This window comes from Patella vulgata, chromosome 2, assembly GCF_932274485.2.
Source record: "Patella vulgata chromosome 2, xgPatVulg1.2, whole genome shotgun sequence".
Lineage (NCBI taxonomy): Eukaryota > Metazoa > Mollusca > Gastropoda > Patellidae > Patella > Patella vulgata.
In genome coordinates this window covers 93,885,909-93,906,278 of record NC_065880.2, presented here as the reverse complement: position 1 = coordinate 93,906,278, position 20,370 = coordinate 93,885,909, and the positions used below count along the sequence as shown (strand labels likewise).

General features: G+C 36.0%; 1 protein-coding gene across 1 annotated transcript in view; it reads right to left on the bottom strand.

Moving 5' to 3' along the window:
• Positions 1-383: 383 nt before the first annotated feature.
• The window catches only part of LOC130010652 (sushi, von Willebrand factor type A, EGF and pentraxin domain-containing protein 1-like), a 38,045-nt gene continuing 18,058 nt past the window's right edge, over positions 384-20,370 (bottom strand). The window contains exon 13 of the mRNA XM_056098423.1: positions 384-394. Within this exon, the coding sequence (XP_055954398.1) occupies positions 384-394 (11 nt within the window). The remainder of the gene's footprint in view (positions 395-20,370) is intronic.

Genomic DNA, 20,370 nt, shown 5'->3' with positions numbered 1-20,370 from the left:
CATAAACTTGATCCAAACGGAAGGAAGCCCGGATATCCTGGCGGTGACGAGAGTCTCGCGCGTAAAGGGATTGGAATTCGATTCTAATCCGACATACTGCACTACGTATCCACCAAAGTTCTTCTACTTTACGATCAAGTAACAGTGTATTGTTTTATTAATTTATACCAACAAGTGTCCAGCTGAGCCCCCCCCCCCCCCACACACACCAACCTCCTCCCTCACGGGCCTTGGTCAAGCTTATACTTTTATGATTCCCAGAAACTTTAAAATTTCAACGATGAATATGGGTGTACTTACAGGGAATGCAAAAGTATCCTTTTCCTTGGTGATTATTGTGAACACTTCAGTTGGCATCAACATCAATGAATTATCCGATTTATTTACCATGGTGCTATAAAAATAAAGTTTAAAATATAATGTAAAATAGTTTATAAAAAATATAATGTTAAATAGTTTATAAATATTATCTACCTGAGATTTACTATACACCTTGACCAGAGCCGGAATAAGGCATGGTCCCTCTTAACTCGAGGGTTCACTGGGATCCAATGAATAGATCTGTTGGTACTATACATTACTGACAGTACTATACAAATAAAGATGTGGTGCAGTTTTATAGAACAGATTGGAGCAAACATCCCAACGAACCTGGCACGTAGAGCATTTACAATGTTTTCCCGACATTTACAATGTTTACAATAGAAGTAGAAGTCTAAATTTCGACATGGTTTCGTTCTTATTGTAGGTATGAACAGACAGTAGATATATGTGGGTATTTACTTACGGTAGATCTGATACCACCACGGTAGCATCCAATGTTTGAATCTTGTCCCCTACACCACATTTCGAAGTAATCTGAACATTACTACAATCGTTCAAACATGTCATAGGCCAGTCGGCTTTAATGTCGTTAAACTTCTGCCGGATAGCTCCATCGAAAACATTCTCATAAGTATTAGGTACACAATCAAGTTGTAGTTGGTATGGTAAAACGATGGTAACTGTTAGTTGTAATGCAGATGTATCTAAAACAAATAACAATAAATGGTGTAAGGTAGATAACTCCTTTAGCAAATGAAATTGAGTTAAACGCTCTACTTTTCTGCTCCGACTTGGCTAATGAAGACGTCCATACGTCATACAGTGTGCTATGAGGGAAATTTTGTCCGCACAGCGGCACTACGGCCTAATCTTACACCGAATTCTAACTGTCAAGGGATCTTTTACCTGCACGCCAATGTGTACACGGGAGGTCGTTTTTTCGTCCCAACTGAACGACTATACACTTTCCTTTGTCAGACCCTCTGTCCTGCGACTGACACTATATGCATGTATAAGTAGTTTCAAAATTCAGCCTGTCCACGCGAGGAAAGTTTCAAAATTTTGAATTTATAATAATTATATTTACCTCCACAAGGTGGCACTGTCACTCTCTGTCTCCAATCCTCTAGATTGTATGAACCAACAGCACTACATGTAAATATATTAGGTGACGGTACAGATGAACGTTGATTACCAGAACATTGACCATTCAATCCATTTATAGAACACTCAGAACCTGTTAGACCTTCTCGTGGACATGATTTTCCTATTGATATTCAAAGAAAAACAAGTATAGTAAAGTAAGTATAGTAAAAACAGAAACATTGATATTACATTATTATATGCGTTGCGACCCATTTGTGTCAATTTTCTAGATCCCAAATATTAGCGATTTAGCTCCTATAAGTATTTATAACGCCAGGAACGTTTCTGACGGACGCCATTTTCATTATGTAATTGATAACGCGACCGATAACCTCCGGGTCACCCGATGTAGTGTGCGAGTCTACGACAGAGCTGAAATCTGGATAGTGAGACTTGTGTGGAGAATGGCATGACCCATCAATTCCCAAATTTTATAAATAATATGATAAATCAACTAATTTCTCAAATATAAAAAACCTACTATCCCATAAATATGTATTAAGTAACAAAACATACTAACCTAAAAATATTTAGGTTAGTAAGTGAAATAATAACCTAGTAAACCATATTTAGGTTAGTAAGTGAAATAATAACCTAGTAAACCATAAATATTTAGGTTATTAAGTGAAATAATAACCTAATAAACCATATTTAGGTTAGTAAGTGAAATAATAACCTAGTAAACCATAAATATTTAGGTTATTAAGTGAAATAATAACCTAGTAAACCATAAATAAGTAGTTAAAGGGACTATCCCAATTTGAACAGAGTCTCAAAAATAAAAGTACGAGTACGTATGAAATGTAACTAATCACTGTAACACTTTCTTAGTGATAACAGAGGTTAGTTTAATTAATATATGGTTTATTTACATTGGAACAGAATACAACACATCTACATAACTACAACAGCAATACAGGTACTTAGAATATATACAGGAACTCATCAAGACGGTACATAAATATGTTAACTCTACCATTTCGCCTCTCTGCCAAGGCAGCGGTTGAACTCACCCTAATAATGTAACAGAAATTTAAGCACCCAAATATAGAGAAATGTTTTATTTACTCCGTCTCAAAATTTTAGCTCAAAATATTGAGTCGTTAGGACGTGAACGTCAAAAATGCTTATCCGGACACTTAACCCTTTTAAGATTTCGGGTCAGTTTTCTCGTTGGGCGACCTGATAATGGATTCCCGTTTCTTTAGAGGTATATACAGTGAATAACCCGTGTGCTGTACTTCATAACGAAGGGTTAATTTCACCTACACATTATTTTTATAAATTAAAGTCTGGTTTTATCAAGACATCGTATAATACAGTTTGGACACCGGTCTCCATTTTCAGATGACGACTGGCGGGTTTATGTTGTTTGAAAACGTATGACAAATATTGAGTTAGTTGCTCAGCTCTTAGGTAGAGGATTTTAAGGGATTTTAACACAAACTTAAGCAGTTTTATTTTTTAAGTAAAAAAAACCCTACTAACCCATAATTGCTAACTTCCTGCTGCACTGCGCATAATTATTGTTGTCGTCTTTTGAAACATGCACAAAATCATAAGATCCCCATGTTAGTGCTCCAGCTACAAGTAAACAATGTTTATAATAATACAACAAGGTACAGCAACATGAAGAAGACAAGAACATCCCAAGCGTATTCGGTTCCATCTACGGAAATGAGTACATGCAGATGAACAAATTGAAGGCTAAATTGCAAATTAAGTCAACTGGCGGGGTTTCGATTCCCCGGTTGTACGTAACAAAGAGTAGGTTCGCCTGTCCAACCTCGTGGGTTTTCTCCGGGTCCTCCGGTTTCCTTCCACTGCTATAAAGACCCCTACGCGCAAGCGAATTATTGAAATAAAATTGAACCATGTGTTAGTCCCGAAATGACCTAGTTTGTGTCCAGTGAACGCTTAACCCCATTTCTCTCTCTCGCTCGCTAAACTGCAATGGATATTGAATATCATTGTGGTGCGAACCTTATCTTTATGTAATTATAAGATGCCTCCCGTATATTTTAGTTCTTCCCTTTCGAGTAATAAAGATTGGATTCTAACATGGAGAACTTTTTTTTTTTAAATTTAATCCATAATTTATTGTAACACCCGAGGTTATAACAGGATCTAGGCCCTTCCAAACAACACCCCTGGATATAACAGGAGCTAGGCCCTTTCAAGCAACACACAACACCCCTTTAAATGAATTTAAAACAAAACTTACCACCTAAATCAATAAAATGAAGAATTCCCTTGGAGAAGGTAGGAATGGTTCCTACATCTGTTAATGTGACCGATCTTTGGCTTGATGATATATTGAGATTACTTGTACTGCAACTTTGAACCATCGGCGGTTTCTTATCTTTTACTGAATAATAATAATAATAATAATAATATAATAAATAATAATACTAATATAATAATATAATAATAATATAATAATAATAATAATAATAATAATAATAAAATAATATAATAATAATAATAATAATAATAATAAAATAATATAATAATAATAAATAATAATAATAAATAATAATAATAACAATAATAATATAATAATAATAATAATAATAATATAATAATAATATAATAACAATAATAATAATATAATAATAATAATAATAATATAATAATAATAATAATAATAATATAATAATAAATAATATAATAATAATAATAATAATAATATAATAATAAATAATATAATAATAATAATAATATAATAATAAATAATAATAATCATTTCTCTGCAAAACCTACAATAAGTGAAACGTGCGTAACTTCGGGGCCAATGGTTAAATGGAGGCTTACGAATAGCGCACAGTTTCATTCACTTGATTTGATAGGTGTTTATGTTTTCAATGTCCACGTGTTGTGTTGTGGGACTGGCTATATTTGCTCTGGTGATAGATTCATTATCATGTCTACTCTCATCTAGAAAATGTTACATTACAAAAGATATTGTTTGTCGTAATTTAGAAGTTGAAATGAAATAGGTTTTAACGTCCTACTCTTATATCGAATTCCAACTTCAAGGGATCTATGTCTTCCTTTGCTAGAGTCCCTGTCATGCATCACTGATAAGGGGAACCACGCCGGAAAATACTGATGAACTTCAACAGCCAAGACAGGGATCAAACCCGGGACCTTCAGGTAAGCGAGCCAATGCTCTACTCATCGAGCCAGTTTAAAACGTTGACGTGATTGTTGAATACAATAATACTCACCAGAACAACCATCATAAATGCCATTTTCACAGAGGGCCATTTTAACTTTACTTGGTGATATACGATATGACGACCTAGTTACAGTAGGATCCAACCAATCATATGCTAGAGTTTTATTAGGTTTAGCATCAATCATTGAAATTGTCTGTAAAATATCGGCCTCTAATAATTCCTTCCATATTGTTAATCTAGACACGTAACCAAAAAATGGCGACTCTTCACTTCCATAATAAATATCAAGCCATCTGAAAACAGAGGAGAAACCACAGTACAGCTAATTGTTGACTGATTATCAGCCGAGAAGATTTCAATAATATTACCACATAACTATAGAGATATAACATTTTAATTCCAATTTGTTATGATTTATTTCTATATATCCACAGCATATTGGAAACATTCTGCAGTCTCGTCTTTGTGGGACGAATATGACAGTAATTGTCATACACAGGCGAAGATGAGAGTATTTATGACAGTATTTGTAAGACATTGGGCGAAGATGACAGTATCCTGTGAGACAGTAATTGTGAGATATGAGACGTTGATGACAGTATCCTGTGAGACAGTAATTGTAAGACATTGGGCGAAGATGACAGTATCCTGTGAGACAGTAATTGTGAGATATGAGACGTAGATGACAGTATCTCGGAATAATTTATTAACTCACAACAAATCACTCTGTTTTATTTTTTTAAAATTCGAAAAAGAAAAACAATAATATAATCGACCCCTGATAGGACAATAGAGCGTAAATCTTCAGTTCAGCTATAATGTTTACCTTGGTGCCATGAATGGTAACATGCCTGTCTTAGCACCAATACCATTAACACTAATGATAATCATTCCAGTCAATTGCCATGTTATCGCCACATGATTCCATCTCCCGTTGTCAAGATTTACTTGTTGAAGAAATTCTGTTTTCAGCTCCACTTCAACTGTGTTACTACCGTTGTTGAAATAAACAGCACCACTTTTTACTTTTATCATCGTTGTGTTAGTGTTGCTGTTAAAAAAAATATAATTGAATTGAGTTGAATACATCAATTATTTCGCTAACCTTTTTGGTTTTCAGACTTCACAATACGTAATTCTTCATTTAATTAACACTGGGTCAGTTTTAGATTTCACCCAAGCATTAGGTCCGTTACCAATCCTGGATACATGTTTACGTTCACTGTGCGTTTTATTAGTCATAAAACTTTTTATTTTTAGTACAATAGAAGGATATGTTTATGTATGTTTAGTACAATAGAAGGATATGTTTATGCATGTTTAGTACAAATAAACATGAAAACAATAACTGAGTTATAAAAGCTTACGAGTCTCTGATAGAGAAAATAGTACTGTTATTGTCCTGAGTCAATACAGCAGTCCAGAACATGACAGTTAATCCTGTTGTCGTACTGAAAGCTATGGGTACTCGAGTTCTAGGCCTTTCTCTATTTACTCGCTGGTCTATCAACAAATCGTACATTCTGTTAGAAGCTGAAAAATACAGTAGAAATTGTATACAAAAATAACTTTACAAGACACCATTGGCTTAAAGGCTAGGTGCCTCATTTTCGCTAAAATATCAAGTTTCTCACAGCTTATTCCAAGCTATGTACTCAGAAAACATAATCAAAATACCAGTGCTCGATAATCTCCCGTCTTCGATTCAAGCTAGACCCATCGTCATTCTTTATTACCTGTAAAGATGGCTGCAGCCTGTTATCATAACTTTGTAAATATCGAACAGAAATGAAGAAATTTCTTTCTTGGGGGGGGGGGGGGGAATAAACGACGCGTCAAGCCGTTAAGCTTGTATACGTTTGCTTAATACAAAGACAAATATTTTTCTTTAAAAGTTACTAAAAGATCAGTATACGGTATTTCTCCTTTAGATATTACTGACATATTTTGGAATTAAGAGTTTTATTAATATTCGAGTGGTGAATTTACCTTTGCAAGTTGTTCCCGTCATGACTTGTCCTGAAGGACATAAACAGAAGGCACCACGTGGTGTAATGGTACATGTAGTAGATTGTGGACATGATAAACTAGAACATGAGTCGGTGGATGTTTCACACATCGATCCAGTAAAAGCTGCAATAATAATAAAAAACTTTTCAGAAACGTTGTACACTGGCATATTAGATATTAAACAAAGATGGCCGCCATTAAATATGACACGAAGGGTAAAATATAACACAAAAAGTGAAGAATAAAGATTAAACAATAAAGATTAAATTGAAACTAGACACAAAACAAATCATTAACATGTAATACTTTCTGGACCAAATCAAGACCCAATCGGGGACATTCTGGTTAGAAAGCCAGTGCATTAACCGCTGAGCCACCGACATAATACATTTATACTCTGTTAATGGCTGTGCCCCTTCTCTTAAACACAGTTTTATTTCGTTTCGTTTTTTATACTTTGATGACCTTCACTACATGTAGATCTGTCCGCTCTGCCAGGAAGGTGACGTCAGCGGTGAACCTTGACTGGAATAATTAAATCTAACTTACGTCTGCTTCCACTTTGGGTGACATCGCAGACTAGCGTTGTTTGCAGTGATATAACTCCCTTAATTCATTGTAAACCACGCCCGAAGCTCGACAGTGTTCACGAATGGGAGCCGCCGGGGCCCAAGGTGGATCACAAATATGATCAATTCAGGAGCTTAGAGACAATATTTGAGTGCATACATATATAGGATTACAGTGGAGTGAGCCAAAGTCGCGTTATTTCAATGAATGTAGGAAAAAAAACATTCTCTACGCAAGCAGCACCCCCCGCACCCCAGCTCTGGATACGCGCCAATATGATCTGAGTTTTAATGAACCGTCTATTTATACAGTATCATAATATAAAGTATCATAATATAAAGTACATACCTGACGGGCAGACACACATCCCGTTATTGCATGTTCCGCCATTTCCACAACCACCAGGACACGTGGCGGTATTTACCAGTTGACAAGAGTCACCAGTATAACCTGTTTGAACAAGAGACACAAAAATAACATTTTCAATAATAAACATTTGGCAGTATTGCATGTTGGTTTGTAGAACATTTTGGCTGTATATCCATTTTATTTTGTATAGCATTTTATTTTGTATAGCATTTTAGCATTTTAATTTGTATAGCATTTTTGTTGTTGTTTTGTATAGCATTTTTGTTGTTGTTTTGTACCATTTTGTTGTTATATTGTAGAGCATTTTTGTACCATTTCGATGTTTCCTCCCTTTGATTAATTACCAGGTATTTCCTTTCGAACAACTGTCATGCGTATATAGAGAATCTCCTACGAGTCGTTTTTTGATATAAAAAAAGACAAGTAGAATATATTATTTATTACCTTGATATAGATTGAATATGATATCACCTAGAAGATATCCTTCAGTCGAATATGAAAGTTATCACACAAGCGATATTTACTGTAAAATGTGTTATTGGTTGATATAATACTACAGCAAAACCACCCCAGAAAGGGTTTGGCCATGTCTAGAAGACCCCTTAGTTTCTTTGTTGGGATTGGTGGACGTCATATATGTGTATATATATGGGGACAATTTCATGGGAATAACGTATTTATCTTCAATCGCGGGTTTGGCCGCCACAATTTACATTTTAGATAATAAAAAACCTCACCATCTTGACACATGCATACGGCTGTGCCCGATCGTTCTGTACAAGTTCCATTAGTAGCACATGGGTCGATTTTATCACACACACCAGAAGATTGTTCACACAGAGTACCTGTTACACCCGAACCACACCTGTCACAAAATAGTTCAACAAATTATTAATTACATTGGTAGGTAGTATAGACTTTAATACGTGGATCCAAAGATCACCACCATTTTGTCACGTAAGATAGTTTCTAGCCTTGACGATCCTATTTCTCGATTCGTTGAGTAGTAATTCGCTGAGCGGGATTTTAGCATATACGAATCCCCTGAAAACTATAATATTGTAAAAGGTGAATCTCTAACGAAAATATCAGATTCAAAATGGTTCCGTTTCGTCCAGGATTTATAAAGATTTGATGAATTGATAGATAGTCAATCTATGCTGCAATCTACGGTAGGCTAATGTAGGCCGAGGATTTTCCGAAGTGGTTTCCCCTTGTCAGTGGTTCAGGACGGAGGGCCTGTCAAGGGCAGTTGTCTAATCGTTCGGATGGGTCGAAAAACTGAGGTAACGTGTACACATTGGCGAACCCTTGGCTGTTGGCACCACTGTCCGGGCAAAATTTCCCTCATAGCACACTGTATGGCGTATGCCCGTCTTCATTAGTCCAGTCGGAGCAGAACAGTAGGACGATAAACCTAATTTTATACAGTGTGCTACGAGGGAAATTGTGTCCGGACAGTGACACTACGGCTTACTCTTATATCGAATTCCAAATGCCAGGGATTCTTTTACGTGTGCAGGCAAATGTGTACACAGGAGCTTAATTTTTCTTCCCGTACGAACGACTATATGTTGACCCTTGCCAGGCTCACCGTTCTGTACCACTGGTGAGAGAGAGAGAGAGGGGCGGGGTTGGGGGTGGGGACTAGAGTTGTATCAATATTCTACTCACCTACAGAAGAAACTATCAAGAAGACTGTAACAAGTACCAGAATTACACACCGTATCATTACAATAACTGACTTGTGTTTGACAGTTTTTACCAGTCCAACCTTGTGTACAGTTACATGTATAATCAGCCTGTCCATCAATGCACGTACCTCCATGTTCACAGGGTAACTGTAAACATTCATCTACTTCTTCCTATAAACAACATATTTAACACTGTAAAAATATTAAAACTACTTCTTAATCGTACACGTCATATCTAAAACTTACTATAATCATACACGTCATATCCAACACTTACTACAATTATACACGTCATATCTAACACTTACTATAATTATACACGTCATATCTAAAACGTACTATAATTATACACGTCATATGCAACACTTACTATAATTATACACGTCATATCTAAAACTTACTATAATCATACACGTCATATCTAAAACTTACTATAATTATACACGTCATATGCAACACTTACTATAATTATACACGTCATATTTAAAACTTACTATAATCATACACGTCATATCTATAACTTACTATAATTATACACGTCATATGCAACACTTACTATAATTATACACGTCATATCTAAAACTTACTACAATTATACACGTCATATCTAAAACTTACTACAATTATACACGTCATATCTAAAACTTACTATAATTATACACGTCATATGCAACACTTACTATAATTATACACGTCATATCTAAAACTTACGTCATATCTAACGGGTCTTATCATATATTGTGGTCAGTCGTAGCAATCGTATCGAAACGTATCCGAGGGTATCTGCACGTACCAGATCGTGGACTCAACAGGGAAAATCATATCGCAACACAGTAAGAACCTAGCATTACCGTGCAGCTTAAACTGAATTACTACTTACCGTATAAATATTTACCTTACATATCAGTATAAATGATATTAATACGTGAAATAAAATGAAATGTGGTTTAACATCCTGCTGTTCTGCTCCAACTGAGTTCATGAATAAATGAAATAAAATCGGGTTTAACGTCCTACTGTACTGCTCCAACTGAGTTTATGAATAAATATGAAATGTGGTTTAACGTCCTACTGTTCTGCTCAGACTGACTTACTACTTACCGTACAGTTCATTCCCTGGTAACCCGTTTTACATTTACACGTGCATTCATTGATACCATCAATACTAATTTCAGTCTTGGTAGGATCACAAGATACACATTCGTCAATGTTACGTTCACATGTCGTTCCTGTAAAAAAAAACACCCAATATTTATTTGTTCCGCTCTCTCTCTCTCTCTCTCTCTCTCTCTCTCTCTCTCTCTCTCTCATAATAACAAAATTCGAACCTGTATATCCCGACATACAGCTACAGCTGAAGGCTAAATGTTGGTCCGTACAAGTTCCACCAAATTCACATGGGTTGGGGTCACATTCATCTGTAGGGTGCTGACAAATAGAACCAGTGTATCCCGGGTTGCAAGTACATACGGCCATACCATTAGAAGACATACATGAAGCTGTTTCATTGCTGCACGGACTCGGTGAACAGCCATCTATCAACTTGCATAAACCGTCAGCTCCTGAATTAAACAAAATGTTAATGTAACGGTGAGAGTGCCCCCATTAAAATGTTACAGTTATAGATAAATAGCTGGGCGTTCTATCTATAACAGTTGAAAAATAGATAATGAAAAATGAATATATTGAAAATTTAATTCAAATTACTAGGCGTAGTTACGACTGAAAATTTAAAGTTGGTCGTTTATTGCAGTAGTACCGGTACCTGTCAAGTCTCGATTATCCATTTTATGGTTATTGTTTTAGATCTCGCGGGTGTTCAAATCCATTTACATCTGGGTCATCCGATGATCAAGAGAATTGCTTACAGGCGTCTCCAGATTTAGCTCTTATAAAATACATCTGGACAAATTGCTGTTGAAAGATATCGATAATAAGACATACTTATAGAAAACAGCTACTACTATATTTGGGCGCTGTTTCGAGGAGTATTCTCGCAACGTTATCAATGTTATTAACTATGTACGATTGAGAGAATACCCTTCAAAACGTCATTTAATTGCTGTTTTGCCATAAGTATGTGCTATTGCCCCTCCCAGTTTTTGAATGCAAGGTATTTTAGTATAGTAATTAAGAGAAATGTTCAAATTCTTTGTAGAAATTATAGAAGATTAATACCGATGATGTCAAGTGACAATTGTGTAATATTTGATAGAAATGAAATGGAGTTTAGCGTCCTACTGTTCTGCTCCGACTGGGTTAATGAAGAAGGACATACGCCATACAAAGTGCAATAAGGGAAACTTTGTCCGCATAGCGGCCCTACGGTCTACACTTATAACGATTTCAAACAGCCAATGGATATTTTACGTACACGCCAATGTGTACACCGGGCCTCTGGTTTTCGTACCATCCGAACGACAATACGCTGTCCCTTTTCAGCACGTCGATCCTGTGCCACTGACAAGGAGGAACAACGCAGTATTATCCCGAAGAACTATCTCGCCGAATACAGGTATCGAACTCGGGACCACCAGGTAAGCTAGCCATGGTTATGCTCAATGAGCCACCAAGTCTCTATTTGATGGATGAAATGTAGCCTAGATAAAGATCACACTTGTAAGATGAAGCTATCCAAAAACCCTCTAAGGCATTTTGAAATTTAAATATTCTCTTGTCCTTGGGCACCCCTAATGATGCCCCAGTACTTCAGATACCTTTAAAATATGCATTGCATGGATGAATGCCCCAATTAAACATACATTATGCAAGAGCTAAATCTGCGTATTGCAGGTCTTTCTTTAGGCCTGAAATGTTATCCAAATTATCAATTAGATATTAATTAACTTATCCAATCCAGGCCATAATCAACTCTCGATATCATCGTTAGCCTGCGAAGTTAGTGGATTTGAATACATATTGTGATGGATAATTTAACTTAAAAATGGATAATCGACACTTTGTTTATTCTCGCGCTAACGTTAGTTATGACGAACGAGACTAGCCTAACACTGAATTTTGAATATGTCGGTTCAGAGTGGAGCAATTTGACTGAACTTTTAAACATATTCTGTTTTCATTATCTATATTGTAACTAGTAGAGTGTGCTCTGTATCTAATCTTATCCAATGTCCTTGTTTGTTATAATTTATAGTGAGAATTGTCAGCTCTCTATCTAATCTTATCCAATATCCTTGTCAATTATAATTTAATTCCATTACCTCGTTCATAATTCTCTTCACAAAGACAGGCTGTTTTTAGTTGTGAATTATCTTCATAACACACCCCATTATTACATGTTGTAAGTCCACATTGTGGATTAACCATCTCACATTGATCACCATTATAACCCGTTGTACAATTACACATATAGGTACCAGTTCCTGGGGTTTCATAGCAACCACCCATATGTAAACATCCGGTGGGATTTAAATCACATTGTTCTACAGAAAACAGAGAGTTTATATCATTACATTATTTACAACTTCATGAATTAGAAGCAGAATAAATAATTCTCAAAGTATACTTAGTGTTTTCCACTAAAATCGGGGGATTGGATGGCCGAATGGTTAGCACGTGCGCGTTGTATCATAAGGTCTGTCATAGAGTCAACTTGCGTGGTTTCCATTCCCCGGTTGTACGTGACAAGGGGTAGGGTTGATTGTCCAAACTCGCGGGTTTTCTCCGGGTTCTCCGGTTCTCTCTGCTAAAGACCAATACGCGTAAGCGAATTATTGAAATAAAATTAACCATATGTTAGTCCCGAAATGACCTAGTTTGTGTCGAGTGGACGTTAAACCCCACCCCTCTCTGTCAGTGAACCAGCTTTGTTGGTAATTAGAATATTGCCTAACTCTTCCAGAGATAACTCCGACTGAGCTAATGAAGATGGGCATACCCCATATAGTGCCCCGGAAAGCGGCGCAATGGCCTACTCTTATGTCGAATTCCATCTGCCAAGTGATATTTTACTAGTACGCCAATGTGTAAGCGGGAACTGTTTGGGTTTTTTTTGTAACATCCGAACGACTATACGTTGTACCTAGCCAGGTCCTCTTTCCTACTACACCACTGACAAAGGTTACCACGCCGGAAAATCCAGATTGACTTTCTCGACCAACGCAGGGATCGAACAATGGATGTCAAAGTTAGCGAGCCAACGTCTTATTCACCGAACCACCACGGACAAGGCCTTTGATTACTGTTATACTTTACCTGAGTTACAATTGTTACAACTTACTTATTTCTGTTTCACATCGATCACCTGTATAATCAGGAGGACAAATACACTGGAATCTGATAGTTCCAAACGTCTCACAAGTACCTCGAACACACGCATTATCACATAGATCTGCTTTTAACTCGCATCTAAAAACAAAACATTAAAAAATTAAAAAACATAAATCAAACTAAACATTACAAAATTAGATCGGAAAACAGTGCCGGATTATGATGAATTAAAAGCAGAATAAATGATTATCAAAGTTCTCGAGTAATGCTTAAAGATTTCGACTAAAATCGTCAATTCAAAGATTAAAATATCGGTCAAACAGCCACTTATATGTCCCCTCCCCACTAGAGAAATATGAAAGTGTATTTTAAAAACATGTCAGCAAGATTACTTACGTCAAAAATACTACAGATGCCTACCAAGCCATTAATAAATCTCGCTCTGTCAGAACTAGAGACGCCTACCAAGCCATTAATAAACCTCGCTCTGTCAGAACTAATACTTTGTTATTTGTATTGAATAATTCTCTAAATCAAATCTTAAAGTAGCTAAGTCTCTAACGCAATATCATCCAAAGTCTTGGGCATTGAAAACACGAATTATTTGTCAATTTAAATCAACACTGATGATGTGATCTTAGCGGGCAAAAATTTGCTTCTGATAACCAATGTTTAAGACAAAATAAACATGTTTCCATTGGTACACATTCGTGTACCATAATGCGTTTCAGTGCCATTTGTAACAAGGGGCTCGAAGAATGAGGCTAGATATATTCCACAAGTCATGTCAAACGGTGACGCAAGATTCTTATCTGGACAGAATGCGCAATAAATACTATCCGTGTAGACTGGAATAACCATACGCCAGAGATTGCCATCCCATTGAGACTTCTGGCGTATTAGAAATTAGAGTAAAAAACAGAAACGATTGATGTAAATCACTTTATATATATTAATATTACATTATTATATACGTTGCGACGCATTTTTGTGAATTTCTATGTTCCAAATATTAGCGAGCTAGCTCCTTAAAGTCTAGCCCACAACCCGCCATATGTGTTTTGACACCTACGGGCCGTAGGGTTTGATAGTAGTTCGCAGATCAGCCGCAGGAAACCGGGTGAAATTTTTGTATGTGCAGGACCAGAAGTCTCTACAGCCAGTCTGCTATCTGCAATCTTCTACGGTGCCCAACATACGCAAGCGAGTCGTAAGTTTCACGCACGGGTTTACTTCAATTTCCCCCGCAAACTATATGTAGAAGCACACACGGCGTGTTGTAAGCTTGGCATTATACATTGAAACCTTGATCCACCACCACTTTAGTATTACCGACCACTTTATACTCGGGGGGGGGGGGGGAGCTAGTGGTTTAACACGTATTGTCATTGAGTCAAGTGGCTGGTTTCCATTCATCGCTTGAACGTGACAAGGAGTAGGTTTAAGAATTTTGGAGAGAGGTTAATCCCAAAATGACCTAGTGACGTTACCCCCCAACCCCTTCTCTCGCGCGCGCTCTCAAAAAGTTGTTATTTGAGACTTTGTGAGGATATCTGACAATTCGAAAAATAATTGAATGTCACTAGATAAGAGAAAACGAGAAAAATAGAAATATCCTGTACATTCACTTGTTTTTATTCATTCTATACTTAATAAAACATGGTAATGCACGGACTTTTTCTAATTTGTTCGTTTTCCCTTATCTAGTGACATTCAAATTTTGAATTGTCAGATATCCTCATCTCATATAACAACTTTTCGTCTCCGATAGAATTTGCCAGACTATTTAGTGCACATAGTGTTGTACTGAATGACTGCCGTACCTTGGTTGTGTAGATGCTGATGATTTACAAATACATTCAGCACTGTCAATCTTATCTCTACAATAACCATCCGATGCACATGTATCAGCTGTACAGTTATTAACATTATCCGTTTCACACTGATCTCCCACAAAATCTATAACAATAAATAAATAAATAAATAAATAAATTAAAATAATGCAGCTAGGTTCATCTCAATGTTGCGTTTTGGTGTCATTTAGGGATCGTTATACATTCTCTATGGCAAGTGGGGTCAGTTCATTATTAAAGGTTCTGTTCAGAAGCGGCGGGGGGGGGGGGAGGGGGCTGCTGGGTTTTAAATAATTGAATATTTGTCACTATCCAATAAACTCTTTTCTTTCAACGTAGAATGAAACAAACTAAGAATAGAGCACCAAGGAAAGGGAGACACCGTAGAGAAGTGTTTGCCAGTGTATAAATAGTGCCAATGAGACAGTTTCCATAATACAGAATTCAAACATGATTATAGCAATATTTCATACAGAATTATTATAGCAATGTGTCATACAGCCAGGTGTTACAGACAATTCAAAAATCCTACTAAAAGTAAGAATTTTATTAAAGAAAAAAATAATTTCTATCGAAATAAAAATTATCTGAAAAAATTAAGACTTACATTGAAATAAAAATTAAGACTTACATTGAAATAAAAATTAAGTTTTCCGACCCACTACATGAACTGTAGTATATAAGTTTTCGTATGCGATATAAGCACGTTTTGTGGATTCCGAGCATATTATTATTATTATTATTACATTTCTAAATATCAAATCAAAAATAATCAAATTAAAATTAAACTTACAATACTGAGTCTCACATGTCTTATTAGACAGACGGGAAGCAGTATTAGGCGTTTTTGAAGATCCGGCCCCTACCATGTAGAGATTACAGAAAAAAGGATCCGAACCATAAACTATCGAGAAAAAACACCTATCTTCGTTGATGCACCTCATCTTACAATCGTCATTTGAAGTTACCGATATACCGTCACTAATTATAAAACGTCTATCCACCTCATTGTTCCCATCATCTACCATTGTACATTGCCGAGCTGAAAGCAAAATTTAAATAAAAGTAAGTTAAATGAAGTGCGTTTTAACGTCCTATTGTTCTGATCCTGGGCTCATGAAGACGAGCATATGTCATACAGTGTGCTATAACGGAGAGTTTGTCCGGGCAGCGGGCAGGGGATCTTTTAAATGCACACCAATGTGTACACGGTACCTCTTTCTTTCGTACAATCCAAACGACTAAACGTTGACCTTTGCCATGTCCTTCATCCTGCACCACTGACAAGCGGGAAACCATGCCGTATCATCCCGATCAACCTTCTTTCTCGGTCAACACAGGGATCGAGCAAGGGACCTCCAGGTTAGCGAGCCGACGCCTTCAAATCGGAAAACAATGGCGAGAACGAAGTTTGAAAATATTCTAAACAAATTAAAGGCCAATGCCAGCGTCGTTGAATCGTAACCACGAATTTCGGCAAAAAAACCCCATGAAATCAATTATTCATACCGACTGAAGTAAGGATCTGAAGTAGGGATGTTAATATATTGTATCTAACAGATCACTAAATCCATCAAATAAATGTGATAATTATTAGTTAGATAGTGATATGCGCTTTACCCCTATTGCTATTACTCTATGTAAAGTGTCAAAACAAAACTTCTAAACTTTTTACAGTACTGCTTTATACATGATCTGTAGATATATAACTTCTGTGAACATATTTATGGATACACATTTACTGAGTATAATAGTATGCGACGTTTCAACGGGGATACTGTTATTTGTGTTGCATATTCTGTATATATTTGTCTACTATATACATATTTGTATCCATAAAATTGTAATTCAATATTAGTCTATTTCAATCATTATTGGTGTCGTTATCCTGCCGTGACAATAAGGGGTCCTAATATCCGATATTTAAGACACAATGAACTTTCTATAATCAGTATTCTATAATTTCGGGGGCTATTTGTAACAAACAAAAAATAACCTACCCTACAAGATGATACGGATGATTTACAGACGATAAAATAATAAAGAAAACAATAGAATGGACTAAGCAAACGCAATTTAGGTGCACATAATGGGTTAGAAATTACAATAATTTAGTTAAAAATTGAACATAAATCACTTTATATACATTCATATTACATTAATATGTGCGTTTAGACTCATTTTGTCTATTTTAAGGTTCAACAGAATAGAACCGTACGATTTTTAATAAAACGCTTGTCTTGAGGGTAGCTTATTTCATTGGTGTATTGGAACCTTCATAATCGTGTCGGTGGAAGCTTATTCTCGGTTACCATGACTGTTGGAAGTTATTTCCCGGTTATCATGACTGTTGAAAGTTATTTCTCGGTTTTCATGACTGTTGGAAGTTATTTCTCGGTTATCATGACTGTTGGAAGTTATTTCTCGGTTATCATGACTATTAGAATTTATTTCTCGGTTATCGTGACCGTGGAAAGGAAAGTTTAATTTACCTGCTGGACATTCGCATGTAAAACCGGCGGATGATGACATACACGTGGCACCATTCCAGCACGGACTAGAATCACAGAAGTTGATAGTAGTGTTACAATCATCCCCGGTGTACCCTAAAAATAGAATTAACAATAATACATAACAAAGTTATAAAAATATAATCAAATAATACATAACAAAGTTATAAAAAATATAAAAATAGATCACACGAAACATAATAGAATAATACCAAAAAATAATAAGAACAGATATGAAAATAATACGATAAAAATAGACATGAAAATAATACGATAAAAACAAACATGGAAATAATACGATATAAAGACAAATAAAAATTGTGCCCTCTAGAGGGTCCACAAGCTAAACTCGTGATTTGTCGTACACTCAGGGGACACAATCCAGAACCACGATCTTTAAAGTTTCGCCAATATCAGATAAAATTGTGACCTCTAGCGGGTCCACACGCTACACACGCGATTTGTTGTATACTCATGGGTCATAAACAAGGAAATTACAGACCGATACATGCCAATATCGAAATATTTCGGATATCGAGATATTTCGGATATAAACCTTTATATTTTAAGTTTCGTCAAAATCGGATAAAAATTGTGACCTGTAGGGTGTCCACCGATTTCACGTGAGCGGAAGGACGTCCAGACGGACAGGGGCGATGACATTATACGTCCACATAAAAATGGGAGCGATAAAAAAATAGAAATTAAAATAATATAATAATTATTTGAATAGTCACAGTCTAATTTGTACACATTCCTGATTAAACAATGTCGCCTTTATCCGTTTTCCACGGGCCAAGGAGTCATCATAAAACGAATAAGCTTTATAAGAAAATGGGACCAAGATTATATAAGATAAAAGTGTTGAATTATTATAAATGTGTGCCAACTGTTGCAAGAAATTATTCCTTTGGCAAACAAAAAAGAATCATGGTGAAAATAGTCGGTAAGGATTCCAAAGTAGGCTTAGACCAGAGGTGGTAGATGAGCGATATTTTCATATTGCAGCTATATAGGAAGGGACATTGTCCGATCAGGGGCAGTTCGTAAACGAATTAAAGATCTATATGCTTTTCATGGAAACATATCCATTTTGTCAAGAGTTTCAGAGCAGTTCGCCACGACTCCACAAAAAGTTTTCCGCGACCCCGAAGTTGGGAACCCAGGACATATTACGGCATTTCTCCTCTTATTTTAATCTTACTCAGTTTTGTTAATGATTTTAAACCGTTATCTTTTATTGTGATTTTTCTATTCTACATTTACATATTTCATTCATTTTATTTTTTAATCATTACAAATATAAACTTACCAGGTGCACAATCACAAACAGGTTGATGATATTTAACAGAACAAGTTCCATGGCCACTACAAGTATTAGCAGTACACATAGACGAACCTGGATTAATACAAGCAAACACGTTAAATAAAAACACCAAATATTTCGGTTAAACGAAGACCAACATGCGGTAATGTTTATTTCTATACATACAATGTTTAGGCGGACAATTCTGTTGGGAGAACAGTGTTACCGACTACTCTTGTTCCATTCCAAACTGTCACGGGTTCTTCTGAGTGTACCGGTAGACCTGGGATTTTGTACTTTTGACAGTGTACATTATTGTAGTTCAAAGATCAAATTTCGTCAATTATAGAATCGTAAACCTTCTATCTAAATACAAATTGGATGTCTAAGTAATGAATAAAAAACTAATCCGGGGTTATGCTGGGGAAGGAAAGAACCCGAGATGACAGAAAAAAACTGGCTTTTTTCTGGGGTCTTTCTAACCCAGGATAACCGAAGAGGAGTACTGTATGTTTATAAACACACACAAAACTGAACATCGATAAAAGTATAATAACGAAGTTTGCAAGTTATTCCGAGTATAGAAAACCTTGGAAAGATCAAAGAGATTTACCGTTACAGGTTTAATCGTATGAGGTTTATATTGCCGTTGACGCTAAAAGTTATTTTTCAGTTTTGAATTATTTGGTCGCAACATTTACATCCATCGAAGGTTGGGACATATTGACTATCTGTTCTTCATAATTTACAGATTTAGTTGTAATAATGTTCATATCACAATCTGTAGGCTACTGAAACCCACGTTACTCACCGCTAGTACATTGTAACGTCGAGTTACTACCAGTATTGGTGGTCATTTCATCGGTGGCACATTCGGCACATGACGTAGAACCAGCAACATCAGAATAGAAATGTCGGGGACACGGCAGACATTCTTGAAAGCCTGTTCTAGAATAACTACCAGCCTGGCATTGTGCTACAAAAAACAAATCAAATGTAAATTTCGTTATCACAAAAAATATTATGATACTTATTATCATAAATATCAGGACATTTATTATCATAAATATCAGGACACTTATTATCATAAATATCAGGACATTTATTATATATATCAGGACACTTATTATCATAAATATCAGGACATTTATTATATATATCAGGACACTTATTATC